This window comes from Salvelinus namaycush, chromosome 24 (genome assembly GCF_016432855.1).
Source record: "Salvelinus namaycush isolate Seneca chromosome 24, SaNama_1.0, whole genome shotgun sequence".
Lineage (NCBI taxonomy): Eukaryota > Metazoa > Chordata > Actinopteri > Salmoniformes > Salmonidae > Salvelinus > Salvelinus namaycush.
In genome coordinates, this window is record NC_052330.1 from 11,168,926 (window position 1) to 11,185,253 (window position 16,328).

General features: G+C 50.5%; 1 protein-coding gene across 2 annotated transcripts in view; it reads right to left on the bottom strand.

Moving 5' to 3' along the window:
- Positions 1 to 16,328, bottom strand: part of nkain2 (sodium/potassium transporting ATPase interacting 2) — a 170,328-nt gene that overhangs the window by 85,486 nt on the left and 68,514 nt on the right. For both annotated transcript variants that reach the window (XM_038962861.1, XM_038962860.1), the window contains exon 2: positions 489 to 626. In XM_038962861.1, the coding sequence (XP_038818789.1) occupies positions 489 to 626 (138 nt within the window). The remainder of the gene's footprint in view (positions 1 to 488; positions 627 to 16,328) is intronic.

Here is a 16,328-nt window from a genome sequence, read left to right on the forward strand (position 1 = left end):
ACTTGTTCAGTTTATGTCTCAGTTGTTGAATCTTGTTATGTTCATACAAATATTTACACATGGTAAGTTTGCTGAAAATAAACGCAGTTGACAGTGAGAGGACGTTTCTTTTTTTGCTGAGTTTACATGTATGGTTTGATTGAAAGGTTGTCAAGATGAGAGACTTATTTCAGGTAGGAGAGTCTTGAATTAATATTTATTCCTGCTCTCTTTATTTTTATACTGTGTAGGTCAAAGGTCATAGGCCTTGACATCATATCAGTTATAAGACTATATACAGTATTATTGTTCAGTATAGACACTATAAATATAAATGCAATCAATAAATATGAACATGTAATATTACCTTATATTACCTTGTCAATCAAACATGTAAGATATATTAATTGCTTCATAACACCACTTTCCATAAAACCACTTATCCCAAGATTAATATCCCAAGATATTAATATATGACTCCATAGGAAATCAAGGAAGATATAACTCACCCCGGTCACGTATCTTGGTCTGAACTGTACAGTCCCAAAGAGGCCCAAGATGACTGTGATGATGTGCACAAAGTTTGTGAGGATGGGAGCCCACTGGTACCCAAGGAAGTCAAATATTTGTCGTTCCAATATGCTGATCTGTAAGGAAAATGGAGAGAAAATAAATGAACTTTAGTATCAGACAAAATCAATGTTATCTTTTCATGAGTTTTGCAACATGATTTGGGGTTGCAGGTAGCCTAGTGGTTAGCGTCTTGGCCCAGTAACCAAAAGGTTGCTTGATCGAATCCCCGAGCTGACAAGGTAAAAATCTGTCATTCTGCCCCTGAACATGGCAGTTAACCCACTGTTCCTAGGCCGTCATTGTAAATAAGAATTTGTTCTTAACTGACTTGCCTAGTTAAATAAAGGTAAACAAATTTAAAGAGAAAGATGCATGTGTACAGTTGTGGGCCATGCCAACTTTTTATTGCTGAACTGCTGGAGGTTATCAGAGCCCTGAGAGATGTGTTGGAGTGATGTATCTCAACATATGTGCTGGAAGGGAGGGAGGACAGGGAAATCTGCTTGAACACCACACCAAGGGGTCGTGACACCGGCGTCTTCTCTCTCCTCCTCCCCATCACGCAGCTGTCTCGAATTGCCCGAGAGGGGCAGAGTTCCTCAGGGTCGTGTCCCCACCCACCTCGATGTTGGCCTCTGTGGGAAATTGAAGCTGGCAAGGCTAGACCCTTTCTTCCCAGACCGTTTGGGTCTCAGTGTCTGATTGGACATGACACCAGTGTTGATACGACTATCAGCCATGGCACTTCAAAGGGCTGCGGTAAGGAGAAGGATAACAGTGTGTCCCAACAGTGTTAGAGCTAGATAGCGCTTCATAGCACTGACGCTAATGGTTCCCAAATCCCAACAACTACAGGATGCTTTAAACTCCACTTCATATCTGCAACTAACGATCTTCTTATTTTATAGGCACTGTCCTTACTAATAAAGCTATGTCTGCGCACTCCATTTATTACAGTTGGCGGAGTAAAAAAAATACCTGTGGGATAATTGGATTGCTCCTGCTGTAAATTCCATGTGAACGGATAGAAAATGGCCTTTAAATATTTGTGAGATCTCAGTTTAACGAACCACCGCCTGTATAAAGGACTCTGTGCACTTGCACAGGCAGTATTTTCGTGACTGGAATTCTTGACTGGTGTTCCTTCGACTGACTGTTGATGAGCTTGACTATCGCAACAGATGCCACAACTAAATTAACTTCTCCTGTGGGTGCTCAGTGATACATTCCCCATGCTGCTAGGCAATACTTCGTAAATGTACTTTCAAGTCGTCAAAACATCAAGTTTCTCTCTATTAAAACCAGTCTGTCCATGGCTCAGTCCAGCCCAGGGCTGACCAGCTCACAACCCCTCACGCTGCTCCTGCCCCATGCTGTCTGTCTGTCTGTCTGTCTGTCTGTCTGTCTGTCTGTCTGTCTGTCTGTCTGTCTGTCTGTCTGTCTGTCTGTCTGTCTGTCTGTCTGTCTGTCTGTCTGTCTGTCTCTGGCAACCTAGCTAGCCACTATACATCTGGCACTATATGAGTACGGCTCATAGATCATACATTAATCCAAATGCACAGTTGTGTCCAAATGACAGGATTCTAATGTCATTCCAGGTACAAACAATAACTCACAAACTCACTGCTCCCAGAAGAGTTCGTAAATAAATGTTAGTATTTTCAGGGAACTTGCCTGCTAAACAGAGGCTAAGCTTGGCATTTGTTTACATTTTATTGAAATGATTCCCTATGCATGCCAACTATAACTATAGAGCTCAGCCTACCTTGTTCCATTGTATGACACGTAATGATCCTCTTTAATGCGTTGTTTATGAGTACTATTGCTCAGGGAATGACATGCCTCTCCATGTACAGGACCTATATTGAAATAGTGCCGGCACAACTGTTACTCATCCAGCAGGAACTGATAAATTATACACATTTTTTTTTGAAAATATAACCAAACAAAGTGCATGTATTCCCACTGTTAGGTGGGGCGGCAGGTAGCCTAGTGGTTAGTGCGTTGGGCCAGTAACTGGAAGGCTGGATCGAATCCCCGAGCTGACAAGGTTAAAATCTGTCGTTCTGCCCCTGAGCAAGGCAGTTAACAGTGTTCCCCTGACGCCGAAGACGTGGATGTTGATTAAGGCAGCCCCCCGCACCTCTCTGATTCAGAGGGGTTGGGTTAAATGCGGAAGATACATCTCAGTTGAATACATTCAGTTGCACAACTGACTAGGTATCCCCCTTTCCCTTTCAATCGTGTGGTATGCCAAGCGGTTCCTGACACCTACTGTATGTTTATCTGGGCCAGCCTCCATGCTTACTATACCGTCATTTCATGTATCAGTAGAATGAAAGTAAAACTGGTGTTTTTCCATCTGTTTCCCAGTAAATTAGTTCCCTAATCCAAAACCACACAACATACAGTCAGAACAGTCAGAGTCAGAGTCAGGGAGCAACGCTAGCTCCTCCATACCACTACCACCCTGCAACGCTAGCTCTTTCACACCACTACCACCCTGCAACGCTAGCTCCTCCACGTCCCTACCACCCTGCAACGCTAGCTTCTCTACGCCAATACCACCCTGCAACGCTAGCTCCTACATGCCCCTACCACAACGCAAGTTCCTCCACGCCCCTACCACCCTGCAACGCTAGCTCCTCCACGCCCCTACTACCCTGCAACGCAAGCTCCTCCACGCTAGTACCACCCTGCAACGCAAGATCCTCCACGCCCCTACCACCCTGCAACGCAAGATCCTCCACGCCCCTACCACCCTGCAACGCAAGCTCCTCCAAGCCCCTACCACCCTGCAACGCTAGCTTCTCCACGCCAATACCACCCTGCAACGCTAGCTCCTCCATGCCCCTACCACCCTGCAACACTAGCTCCTCCACGCCCCTACAACCCTGCAACGCAAGCTCCTTCACGACCCTACCACCCTGCAACGCAAACTCCTCCACGCCCCTACCACCCTGCAACGCTAGCTCCTCCACGCCGCTACCACCCTGCAACGCAAGCTCCTCAACGCCCCTACCACCCTGCAACACTAGCTCCTCCACGCCCCTACCTCCCTGCAAAGCAAGCTCCTCCACGCCCCTACCACCATGCAACACTAGCTCCTCCACGCCCCTACCTCCCTGCAAAGCAAGCTCCTCCACGCCCCTACCACCATGCAACACTAGCTCCTCCACGCCCCTACCATCCTTATCTCCTCCACACCGCTACCACCCTGCAACGCTAGCTCCTCCACACCGCTACCACCCTGTAACGCTAGCTCCTCCACGCCCCTACCACCCTGCAATGCTAGCTCCTCCACGCCACTACCACCCTGCAATGCTAGCTCCTCCACGCCGCTATCACCCGGCAACGCTAGCTCCTCCACGCCACAACCACCATGCAACGCTAGCTCCTCCACGCCCCTACCACCCTGCGACGCTAGCTCCTCCACTCCCCTACCACCCTGCAACGCTAGCTCCTCCACACCCCTACCACCCTGCAACGCTAGCTCCTCCATGCCCCTACCACTCTGTAACGCTAGCTCCTCCACGCCCCTACCACCCTGTAACGCTAGCTCCTCCACGCCACTACCACCCTGTAACGCTAGCTCCTCCACGCCCCTTACCACCCTGAAACACAAGCTCCTCCACGTCCCTACCACCCTGCAACGCAAGCTCCTCCACGCCTCTACCACCATGCAACGCTAGCTCCTCCATGCCCCTACCATCCTTATCTCCTCCACACCGCTACCACCCTGCAACGCTAGCTCCTCCACGCCACTACCACCCTGCAACGCTAGCTCCTCAACGCTACTACCACCCTGCAACGCTAGATCTTTCACACCACTACCCCCTGCAACGATAGCTCCTCCACGCCCCTACCACCCTGCAACGCTAGCTCCTCCACGCCCCTACTACCCTGCAACTTAAGCTCCTCCACGCCCCTACCACCCTGCAACGCAAGATCCTCCACGCCCCTACCACCCTGCAACGCTAGCTCCTCCACGCCCCTACTACCCTGCAACTTAAGCTCCTCCACACCCCTACCACCCTGCAACGTTAGCTCCTCCACGCCCCTACCACCCTGCAACGCTAGCTCCTCCACGCCACAACCACCCTGTAACGCCAGCTCCTCCACACCACTATCACCCTGCAACGCTAGCTCCTCCACGCCACAACCACCCTGTAACGCCAGCTCCTCCACGCCCCTACCACCATGCAACGCTAGGTCCTTCAAGCCCCGCAACGCTAGCTCCTCCACGCCCCTACCACCCTGCAACGCTAGCTCCTCCACACCCTACCACCATGCAACACTAGCTCCTCCACGCCCCTACCATCCTTATCTCCTCCACACCGCTACCACCCTGCAACGCTAGCTCCTCCACGCCCCTACCACCATGCAACGCTAGCTCCTTCAAGCCCCGCAACGCTAGCTCCTCCACGCCCCTACCACCCTGCAACGCAAGCTCCTCCACGCCCCTACCACCCTGCAACACTAGCTCCTCCACGCCCCTACCATCCTTATCTCCTCCACACCGCTACCACCCTGCAGCGCTAGCTCCTCCACACCGCTACCACCCTGTAACACTAGCTCCTCCACGCCCCTACCACCCTGCAATGCTAGCTCCTCCACGCCGCTATCACCCTGCAACGCTAGCTCCTACACAACACTACCACCCTGCAACGCTAGCTCCTCCACGCCACAACCACCCTGTAACGCCAGCTCCTCCACGCCACTATCACCCTGCAACGCTAGCTCCTCCACGCCACTACCACCATGCAACGCTAGTTCCTTCAAGCCCCGCAACGCTAGCTCCTCCACGCCCCTACCACCCTGCAACGCTAGCTCCTCCACACCCCTACCACCCTGTAACGCTAGCTCCTCCACGCCACTACCACCCTGTAACGCTAGCTCCTCCACGCACCTTACCACCCTGCAACACAAGCTCCTCCACGTCCCTACCACCCTGCAACGCAAGCTCCTCCACGCCTCTACCACCATGCAACGCTAGCTCCTCCATGCCCCCACCATCCTTATCGCCTCCACACCGCTACCACCCTGCAACGCTAGCTCCTCCATGCCGCTATCACCCTGAAACGCTAGCTCCTCCACGCAACTACCACCCTGAAACGCTAGCTCCTCCACACCACTACCACCCTGCAACGCAAGCTCCTCCACGCCTCTACCACCATGCAACGCTAGCTCCTCCATGCCCCTACCATCCTTATCTCCTCCACACCGCTACCACCCTGTAACGCTAGCTCCTCCACGCCCCTTACCACCCTGCAACACAAGCTCCTCCACGTCCCTACCACCCTGCAACGCAAGCTCCTCCACGCCTCTACCACCATGCAACGCTAGCTCCTCCATGCCCCTACCATCCGTATCTCCTCCACACCGCTACCACCCTGCAACGCTAGCTCCTCCACGCCGCTATCACCCTGCAACGCTAGCTCCTCCACGCTACTACCACCCTGCAACGCTAGCTCCTCCACACCACTACCACCCTGTAACGCTAGCTTCTCCACGCCACTATCACCCTGCAACGCTAGCTCCTCCACGCCCCTACCACCCTGCAAAGCTAGCTCCTCAACGCCAATACCACCCTGCACCGCTAGCTCCTCCACGCCCCTACCACCCTGCAACGCTAGCTCCTCCACGCCGCTATCACCCTGCAACGCTAGCTCCTCCACGCTACTACCACCCTGCAACGTTAGCTCCTCCACACCACTACCACCCTGTAACGCTAGCTTCTCCACGCCACTATCACCCTGCAACGCTAGCTCCTCCACGCCCCTACCACCCTGCAAAGCTAGCTCCTCAACGCCAATACCACCCTGCACCGCTAGCTCCTCCACGCCCCTACCACCCTGCAACGCTAGCTCCTCCACGCCCCTACCACCCTGCAACGCTAGCTCCTCCACGCCCCTACCACCCTGCAACACTAGCTCCCCCACGCCACTACCACCCTGCAACGCTAGCTCCTCCACGCCACTATCACCCTGCAACGCAAGCTCCTCCATGCCCCTACCACCATGCAACGCTAGCTCCTCCACGCTCTTAATGTCCTTATCTCCTCCACACCGCTACCACCCTGCAATGCTACCTCCTCCACACCGCTACCACCCTGCAACGCTAGCTCCTCCACGCCACTACCACCCTGTAAGGCTAGCTCCTCCACGCCCCTACCACACAGCAACGCTAGCGTCTCCACGCCCCTACCACCCTGCAACGCTAGCTCTTCCACACCCCTACCACTCTGTAACGCTAGCTCCTCCACGCCCCTCCCACCCTGTAACGCTAGCTCCTCCACGCCCCTACCACTCTGTAACGCTAGCTCCTCCACACCCCTACCACCCTGTAACGCTAGCTCCTCCGCGCCACTACCACCCTGTAACGCTAGCTCCTCCACGTCCCTACCACCCTGCATCGCAAGCTCCTCCACGCCTCTACCACCATGCAACGCTAGCTCCTCCATGCCCCTACCATCCTTATCTCCTCCACACCGCTACCACCCTGAAAAAGCTAGCTCCTCCACGCCGCTATCACCCTGCAAGCTAGCTCCTCCACGCCGCTATCACCCTGCAACGCTAGCTCCTCCACGCTACTACCACCCTGCAACGCTAGCTCCTCCACACCACTACCACCCTGTAACGCTAGCTTCTCCACGCCACTATCACCCTGCAACGCTAGCTCCTCCACGCCCCTACCACCCTGCAAAGCTAGCTCCTCAACGCCAATACCACCCTGCAACGCTAGCTGCTCCACGCCCCTACCGCCCTGCAACGCTAGCTCCTCCACGCCCCTACCACCCTGCAACGCTAGCTCCTCCACGCCCCTACCACCCTGCAACGCTAGCTCCCCCACGCCACTACCACCCTGCAACGCTAGCTCCTCCACGCCACTATCACCCTGCAACGCAAGCTCCTCCATGCCCCTACCACCATGCAACGCTAGCTCCTCCACGCCCTTAATGTCCTTATCTCCTCCACACCGCTACCATCCTGCAATGCTACCTCCTCCACACCGCTACCACCCTGCAACGCTAGCTCCTCCACTCCACTACCACCCTGTAAGGCTAGCTCCTCCACGCCCCTACCACACAGCAACGCTAGCGTCTCCACGCCCCTACCACCCTGCAACGCTAGCTCTTCCACGCCCCTACCACTCTGTAACGCTAGCTCCTCCACGCCCCTCCCACCCTGTAACGCTAGCTCCTCCACGCCCCTACCACTCTGTAACGCTAGCTCCTCCACGCCCCTACCACCCTGTAACGCTAGCTCCTCCGCGCCACTACCACCCTGTAACGCTAGCTCCTCCACGCCCCTTACCACCCTGCAACACAAGCTCCTCCACCTCCCTACCACCCTGCAACGCAAGCTCCTCCACGCCTCTACCACCATGCAACGCTAGCTCCTCCATGCCCCTACCATCCTTATCTCCTCCACACCGCTACCACCCTGAAAACGCTAGCTCCTCCACGCCGCTATCACCCTGCAAGCTAGCTCCTCCACGCTACTACCACCCTGCAACGCTAGCTCCTCCACACCACTACCACCCTGTAACGCTAGCTCCTCCACGCCACTATCACCCTGCAACGCTAGCTCCTCCACGCCCCTACCACCCTGCAAAGCTAGCTCCTCAACGCCAATACCACCCTGCAACGCTAGCTCCTCCACGCCCCTACCACCCTGCAACGCTAGCTCCTCCACGCCTCTACCACCCTGCAACGCTAGCTCCTCCACGCCACTATCACCCTGCAACGCAAGCTCCTCCACGCCCCTACCACCATGCAACGCTAGCTCCTCCACGCCCCTAATGTCCTTATCTCCTCCACACCGCTACCACCCTGCAATGCTAGCTCCTCCACGCCCCTACCACCCTGTAACGCTAGCTCCTCCACGCCACTACCACCCTGCAACGCTAGCTCCTCCACGCCCCTACCACCCTGCAACGCTAGCTCCTCCACGCCCCTACCACCCTGCAACGCTAGCTCTTCCACGCCCCTACCACTCTGTAACGCTAGCTCCTCCATGCCACTACCACCCTGTAACGCTATCTCCTCCACGCCCCTACCACCCTGCAACGCAAGCTCCTCCACGCCTCTACCACCATGCAACGCTAGCTCCTCCACGCCCCTACCACCCTGCAACGCTAGCTCCTCCACGCCCCTACCACCCTGCAACGCTAGCTCCCCCACGCCACTACCACCCTGCAACGCTAGCTCCTCCACGCCACTATTACCCTGCAACGCAAGCTCCTCCACACCCCTACCACCATGCAGCGCTAGCTCCTCCACGCCCCTAATGTCCTTATCTCCTCCACACCGCTACCACCCTGCAATGCTAGCTCCTCCACACCTCTACCACCCTGCAATGCTAGCTCCTCCACGCCACTACCACCCTATAACGCTAGCTCCTCCACACCCCTACCACACAGCAACGCTAGCTTCTCCACGCCCCTACCACCCTGCAACGCTAGCTCTTCCACGCCCCTACCACTCTGTAACGCTAGCTCCTCCCCGCCCCTACCACCCTGTAACGTTAGCTCCTCCACGCCACTACCACCCTGCAACGCTAGCTCCTTCACACCGCTACCACCCTGCAACGCTAGCTCCTCCACGCCACTAACACCCTGTAACGCTAGCTCCTCCAAGTCCCTACCACCCTGTAACGCTAGCTCCTCCACGCCACTACCACCCTGTAACGCTAGCTCCTCCATGCCCTTACCACCCTGTAACGCTAGCTCCTCCACGCCCCTACCACTCTGTAACACTAGCTCCTCCACGTCCCTACCACCCTGCAACGCTAGCTTCTCCACGCCCCAACCACCCTGCAACGCTAGCTCCTCCACGCCGCTACCACCCTGCAATGCTAGCTCCTCCACGCCACTACCACCCTATAACGCTAGCTCCTCCACACCCCTACCACCCTGCAACGCTAGCTTCTCCACGCCCCTACCACCCTGCAACGCTAGCTCTTCCACGCCCCTACCACTCTGTAACGCTAGCTCCTCCCCGCCCCTACCACCCTGTAACGTTAGCTCCTCCACGCCACTACCACCCTGCAACGCTAGCTCCTCCACACCGCTACCACCCTGCAACGCTAGCTCCTCCACGCCACTACCACCCTGTAACGCTAGCTCCTCCACGTCCCTACCACCCTGTAATGCTAGCTCCTCCACGCCACTACCACCCTGTAACGCTAGCTCCTCCATGCCCTTACCACCCTGTAATGCTAGCTCCTCCACGCCCCTACCACCCTGTAACGCTAGCTCCTCCACGTCCCTACCACCCTGCAACGCTAGCTTCTCCACGCCCCAACCACCCTGCAACGCTAGCTCCTCCACGCCCCTACCACCCTGTAATGCTAGCTCCTCCACGCCACTACCACCCTGTAACGCTAGCTCCTCCATGCCCTTACCACCCTGTAACGCTAGCTCCTCCATGCCCTTACCACCCTGTAATCCTAGCTCCTCCACGCCACTATCACCCTGCACCGCTAGCTCCTCCACGCCCCTACCACCCTGCCAAGCCCTCTTATCAAATCGTCTTCCTGTCTAACATTACACACATCAGGTCCTCCTCTGAGGCATTGTTAACATGTTTCTGCTGAACAGAAAAAGGCACAAAGAAAATAAATGATGTTAATTAGCAGCACTCCATGGCATTTCCATGGCATTGGAGAATGAGAAGCCCTCCTGAAAAGCTGCCTGCACCTCACCATATCCGCTACTAAAGCAGGGAGCTCAGAGAGTCCTGAAGGGAGCCCATATGGCAGCTCAAAAGCATCCTGCCGCCTGGATTAGAAGGGTAAACAACAAGGAAACATGGTATATAGCCTGCAATTAAACATGCCGTGCTTCCACAGCGCATTCATAAGCCTCAACACAAATAACAGCCATTGGTGAATCGTAACCCCTAGCATTAGTTACCTGATAATGTCTCACTGTCAAAGCTGCCTGATAAAGGCTGTTCTCTGACTATGCAGTTGGGAGTGCCTGGTATTATTGGAGGAACTCCAAAAGACCCAGAGAGCTCAGCTGTCTCAATATCACAGGCCCTGTCCAATGGTGAGAGAGAAGCTGCAGGGTTTTGCTTACTGCCTGACACAGAGAGACACACCTCAGGCTATTGTTGAAGTCAGAGGGCCTCCCTAGTCATTAATGTTGTAACTGAGCCTCCTTTTATCATCGCAAATGTAAACAGCTCTCCCAAGCAGCTGTGCACGGAGTGAAATATTTATCAAGCAATTATCCATACATGAGTAATTATAAACATACATTTGGGGGAACCAATTATTGAGCGAGGCAGAAGAATGACCCTATTCACCAGGGAACTAAGAGGGGATCCAAATAACATGTCAGATCTCAAGAGAAGGAATTTCTCAGTAAGTTATAACCCTTTATCTGACAAAAAACTTCTGCAAGGGCAATCGGTAGGCCCTACAACAGTAATACGACTTTGAAAAATGCAATTAGTAAACCATTAAACTGTACAGATCTGTCATTATATTGCCATTGGGGTTTCTTTACTCATGGTACAATAGTATTTTTAATTTTTTTTACTGCCGGGAAAGGTCAGCTCCTCCTACACAGAGAATTCAGTTGATAATTCTGTTTGGTGAGGCTGTTTTGCATAACACCTTCATTTTACCCTCCTGAAGAGAGTTGGAGAGAACCTCATTACTGAGGTACAACACAAGGATGATTACGGTAAAAGAAGTGCACACTCCAACTCCACAACTGTTGATTGAAATGGAAGTTTATCCTCCTAGCTTCGCCAAAGCCTAGGGTTTTTCTTTTTTTTCTCCTTATGTGGAGGAGACATGAGCTGCCTCTAATCACTGAGAAAAAAAAGCCTATCAATCAGTGGTGGCAGCATGAATAGAGATGCAGCCCCATGTTGCATTCCAACAAGCTCGGGAGGCTGTACGACACACAGCGGCTCTGACCAGAGAACATTAGCCCCAGAGTGTAGGGAGGTAATGTGAAGCCTGGGCTAGGGGCGCCCTCTCATGCAGAATCACAGATGAGGGCATCACCATTGTCCGTCACTACTACTACAAATCCACCTACAAATGCTCAGGTGTTACTCCAAACAGACAGTTAAACTAGACTCTAGAACCTGGGGGAGTGAAACTCATTTGATTTGTTAATAGCATCAACACTTATCGATGGCACGCTGGGTGTTTTGCTATGCAGCAATTGAAAAACAAGCAGAGATATTGTAAGGTTATTTAGCTTTCGATTAATGTACAGTAGGAGTCAGAGGCTCCAATAATAATCTTAGTCAGAAATGGAAAATTGTACTGTAGCATACACTAAGTGTACAAAAAATTAAGAACACCTTCTTAATATTGAGTTTCAGCCCCCCCCCCCAGGGATGTTGGCCCATGCTGACTCCAATGCTTCCTACAGTTGTGTCAAGTTGGCTGGATGTCCTTTTGGTGGTGGACCATTCTTGACACACACAGGGAACAATTAAGTGTGAAACCCAGCTGCGTTGCAGTTCTTGACACAAACTGGTGCGCCTGGCACCTACTACCATACCCCATTCAAAGGCACTTAAATATTTTGTCTTGCCCATTCACCCTCTGAATGGTACACATACACAATTCATGTCTCAATTGTCTCAAGGCTTAATAATCCGTCTCTACCCCTTCATCTACACTGATTGCAGTACATTTAACAAGTGACATCAATAAGAGATCATAGCTTATACCTGGATTCACCTGGTCAGTCTATGTCATGGAAAGAGCAAGTGTCCTTAATGTTTTGTACACTCAGTGTATACATGTAAGTTCATTTCTGTCCCTGCAGTCAGTAGACTACTGTATAAATGTCTTCCTTCTGTATATCAACCCAATCCCATGCTTGAGATGGTTTCATAATTTATTCACTGTGAAAGTGAGAAAAACAAAGGTATTCAAAATATATTCAGGCTAGATAATTTAAAAAGGTCTGAAACAAGTCTCTCACATCTGCAGAGAGTAGGGCTGCCTCTCAAAACACTCTTGGATGGAAAGAAAACACTTATGAAAATTGTATGATCAAAATGAATATGCAGATTTCTCAGCGATAGGCTACACCACTTGTGCATAAACAGTTAGACATGATATTCATGAGACGATCTTAACGCTATATCTAATCTGATAAATAATAAATCAGAACACCCTTTGCCAATATAAACAAGTAAAACAATTTATTTTATTTTATTTTACTAGATAAAATATCAAACAATAGCAACATACTTCATAAATACTGACATTTTGTTGTGAATTTATTTTTCCTTTTTTAAATGGAAAAAACAACTAATAACATATGCAAAAGTTTCATGACATATTCACCAACATCATGTGCATGTGTCAGATGACGGAATAATTGTGAAATCATAAGTCATGAAAAATGTATGCATTATCACAACTTCCTTTAGGGAAGAGGGAGGAGATAAAAGACACAGCTTTGGTGGAAGTGGAATCACTAAATAGGAAGCACCCAGAGATGGTAGAGGGATATATATGGTGTGATGAAAGCATTCTGAGGTGTACCCAGTACAACTCCTTGGGGAACACCATCCTTCTCAGCTGAATACAATGGCAAGCATTCAGCGCCTGAGATATGCACATAATAATTCAGCTTCCTTTGTTCTGCCGTAGCAGTAGTCACCTTCTGCACTGTTACACTTGATGAGAAGATCTACCATTCTAACACAGTTGAACTTGAGGAACAACAAGACTTCAACTGAGGGAACATATCTGAGAATCAATCAATATGCCCATGATGATTTTGTTTCTTCTTTTCCTGTGGTTTTATGAACTGTACCTTTGCGAGTACATGAAAAGTGATGATGCTGATGAAGTAGGTGTAAAGTTAAAGTTTCATATACACAACAAAAGGCTTTTAGAGACTTTGTAGATCCTACCATGGAAAAGACTGAACAACTATGCATTGTCAAATCAAACTAAGGACACAACAAGCTGTAGATGTGATTGTACTCACATGTGCTAGCATAATCATATAATGTTTTGATTACCACACCTTTTTATATATTCCACCTGAAAAGCATTCTGCCACTACAGGATATACATATAGCCCAGTGATATAGACTAATGATATTCCTGAAAAACAACTCACTGACACAGATAAAGCTTGGAATCCCCAACTTCATAGACCATTAAGCTTATGTAACGGATGTGAAATGGCTAGCTAGTTAGCTGTGGTGCATTTCAATCGGTTACGTCACTCGCTTTGAGACCTTGAAGTAGTGGTTCCCCTTGCTCTGCAAGGCTTTTGTGGAGCGATGGGTAACGATGCTTCGTGGGTGACTGTTGTTGATGTGTGCAGAGGGTCCCTGGTTCGCGCCCGGGTCGGGGCGAGGGGACGGACGTAAAGTTAAAACTGTTACACTTACAGCATCATCTGTACAAAGGGAGTGTATTGACAGTCCTTCATTTTTACCTTTCAGGCAATTAGATGTCAGTGTTGAAGAGCAGCCATTTAGTTCATGTGTGCTTAAAAATGACTTTCATTAAAATAGCCTACGTACTTTCATACCTTCATTAAAGGTATGCAGTAGTGAGAGAAAATGCACATGGCCATTAATAATTCTTCAAAAGCACATCACTGGAACACTTTATGTATTTTATTATTTTTGTTACTTTTACCAGTTAGTGATGGTGATAAATAAGGATGATAATTACCAAAAATACATTCAAACGTACATTACATGACCAAAAGTATGTGGACAACAGCTCGTCAAACATCTAATTCCAAAATCATGTGAATTCATATGGAGTTGGTCCCCATTTTGCTGCTATAACATCCTCCACTCTTCTTGGAAGGTTTTCCACTAGATGTTGTAACATTGCTGCAGGGACTTACTTGCTTCCATTCAGCCAAAAGAGCATTAGTGAGGTCGGGCACTGATGCTGGGAGATTAGGCCTGGCTTGCAGTCGGCGTCTCAATTCATCCCAAAGGTGTTCGATGTGGTTGAGGTCAGGGCTCTGTGCAGGCCAGTCAAGTTCTTCCACACCGATCTCCACAAACCCTTTCTGTATGGACCTTGCTTTGTGAAACAGGAAAGGGCCTTCCCCAAACTGTTGCCACAAAGTTGGAAGCACAGAATTGTTGTAGCATTAAGATTTCCCTTCACTGGAACTAAGGTTCCTAGCCTGAACCATGAAAAATAGCCCCAGACCATTATTCCTCCTCCACCAAACTTTACAGTTGGCACTATGCATTGGGGCAGGTAGCGGTGTCCTAGCATCCACCAAACCCAGATTCGTCCGTCGGACTGCCAGATGGTGAAGCGTGAATCATCACTCCAGAGAACGCGTTTCCACTGCTCCAGAGTCCAATGGTGGTAAGCTTTACGCCACTCCAGCCGACGCTTTACATTGCACATAGCAATCTTAGGCTTGTGTGCGGTTGCTCGGCCATGGAAACCCATTTCATGAAGCTCCCGACTAACAGTTCTTGTGCTGATCTTGCTTCCAGAGACAGTTTGGAACTCAGTATTGAGTGTTGCAACCGAGGACAGATGATTTTTACACGCTTCGCTCTTTGGGATTCAGCAGTCCTATTTTGTGATCTTGTGTAGCCTCCCACTTCGCGGCTGAGACGCTATTGCTCCTAGACGTTTCCACTTCACAATAACAGCACTTACAGTTGTCCGGGGCAGTTCTAGCAGGGCAGAAATTTGACAAACTGACTTGTTGGAAAGGTGGCACCCTATGACGGTGCAACGTTGAAAGTCACTGAGCTCTTCAGTAAGGCCATTCTACTGCCAAAGTTTGTCTATGGAGAATGCATGGTTGTGTGCTCGATTTTATACACCTGTCAGCAACAGGTGTGGCTGAAATAACCGAATCCACTAATTTGTATACTTTTGTATATATTGCGTAAGATATTGTTATACAAAAATATATAAATATAAATAAAGGGTAAATAAGACAAACATTAGGGTATTTTGTCCATGAACCGAGTGCGTTCTAATCTACAGCTATATGTGCCAGTCATCGTACTCTAGTCAGGTACGGTGTGTTCCCATTGAAGACGCCTCTGTGAATGTAGGCTACATGTAGAGTCTTCAATGATAGAAGACCCAGATCTATAGGGGCTGTAAAAGTGACAAATGCAGGCCCTTAGACATATGATAGGCCACCTGGAGATGGTGAGGAGGGTATTGACACAGGACAGTGAGGAATGCAGTGATGTGAAACTAGCCTACACGTTCAACTGAGTACCAAAAGTGTCTCTTACACAGCTTGGGCCACTATGGATAATGAAATATGAACCAGTACTTGCGGAGATAGACTGAGTAAACAAAACATTAAGATCACTGTCCTAATATTGAATATGCCCTCAGAACAGCCTAAATTCATTGGGGCATGGACTCTACAAGGTGTCGAAAGCTTTCCACAGGGATGCTGGCCCATGATGACTCCAATACTTCCCACAGTTGTGTCAAGTTGACTAGATGTTCTTTGAGTGTTGGACCATTCTTGATATACACAGAAACTGTTGAGAGTGAAAAACCCAGCAGCGTTGCAGTTCTTGACACAAACCGGTGCACCTGGCACCGGCTACAATACCCCGTTCAAAGGCACTAAAATATTTGGTCTTGCCCATTCACCCTCTGAATGGCACACAGACACTCCATGTCTATATTATCTCAAGGCTTAAAAATAATTTTCCTCTCCTTCAATCTACACTGATTGAAGTGGATTTAACAGGTGACATCAATAAGGGATCCCAGCTTTCACCTGGATTCACCTGGTCAGTCTATGTC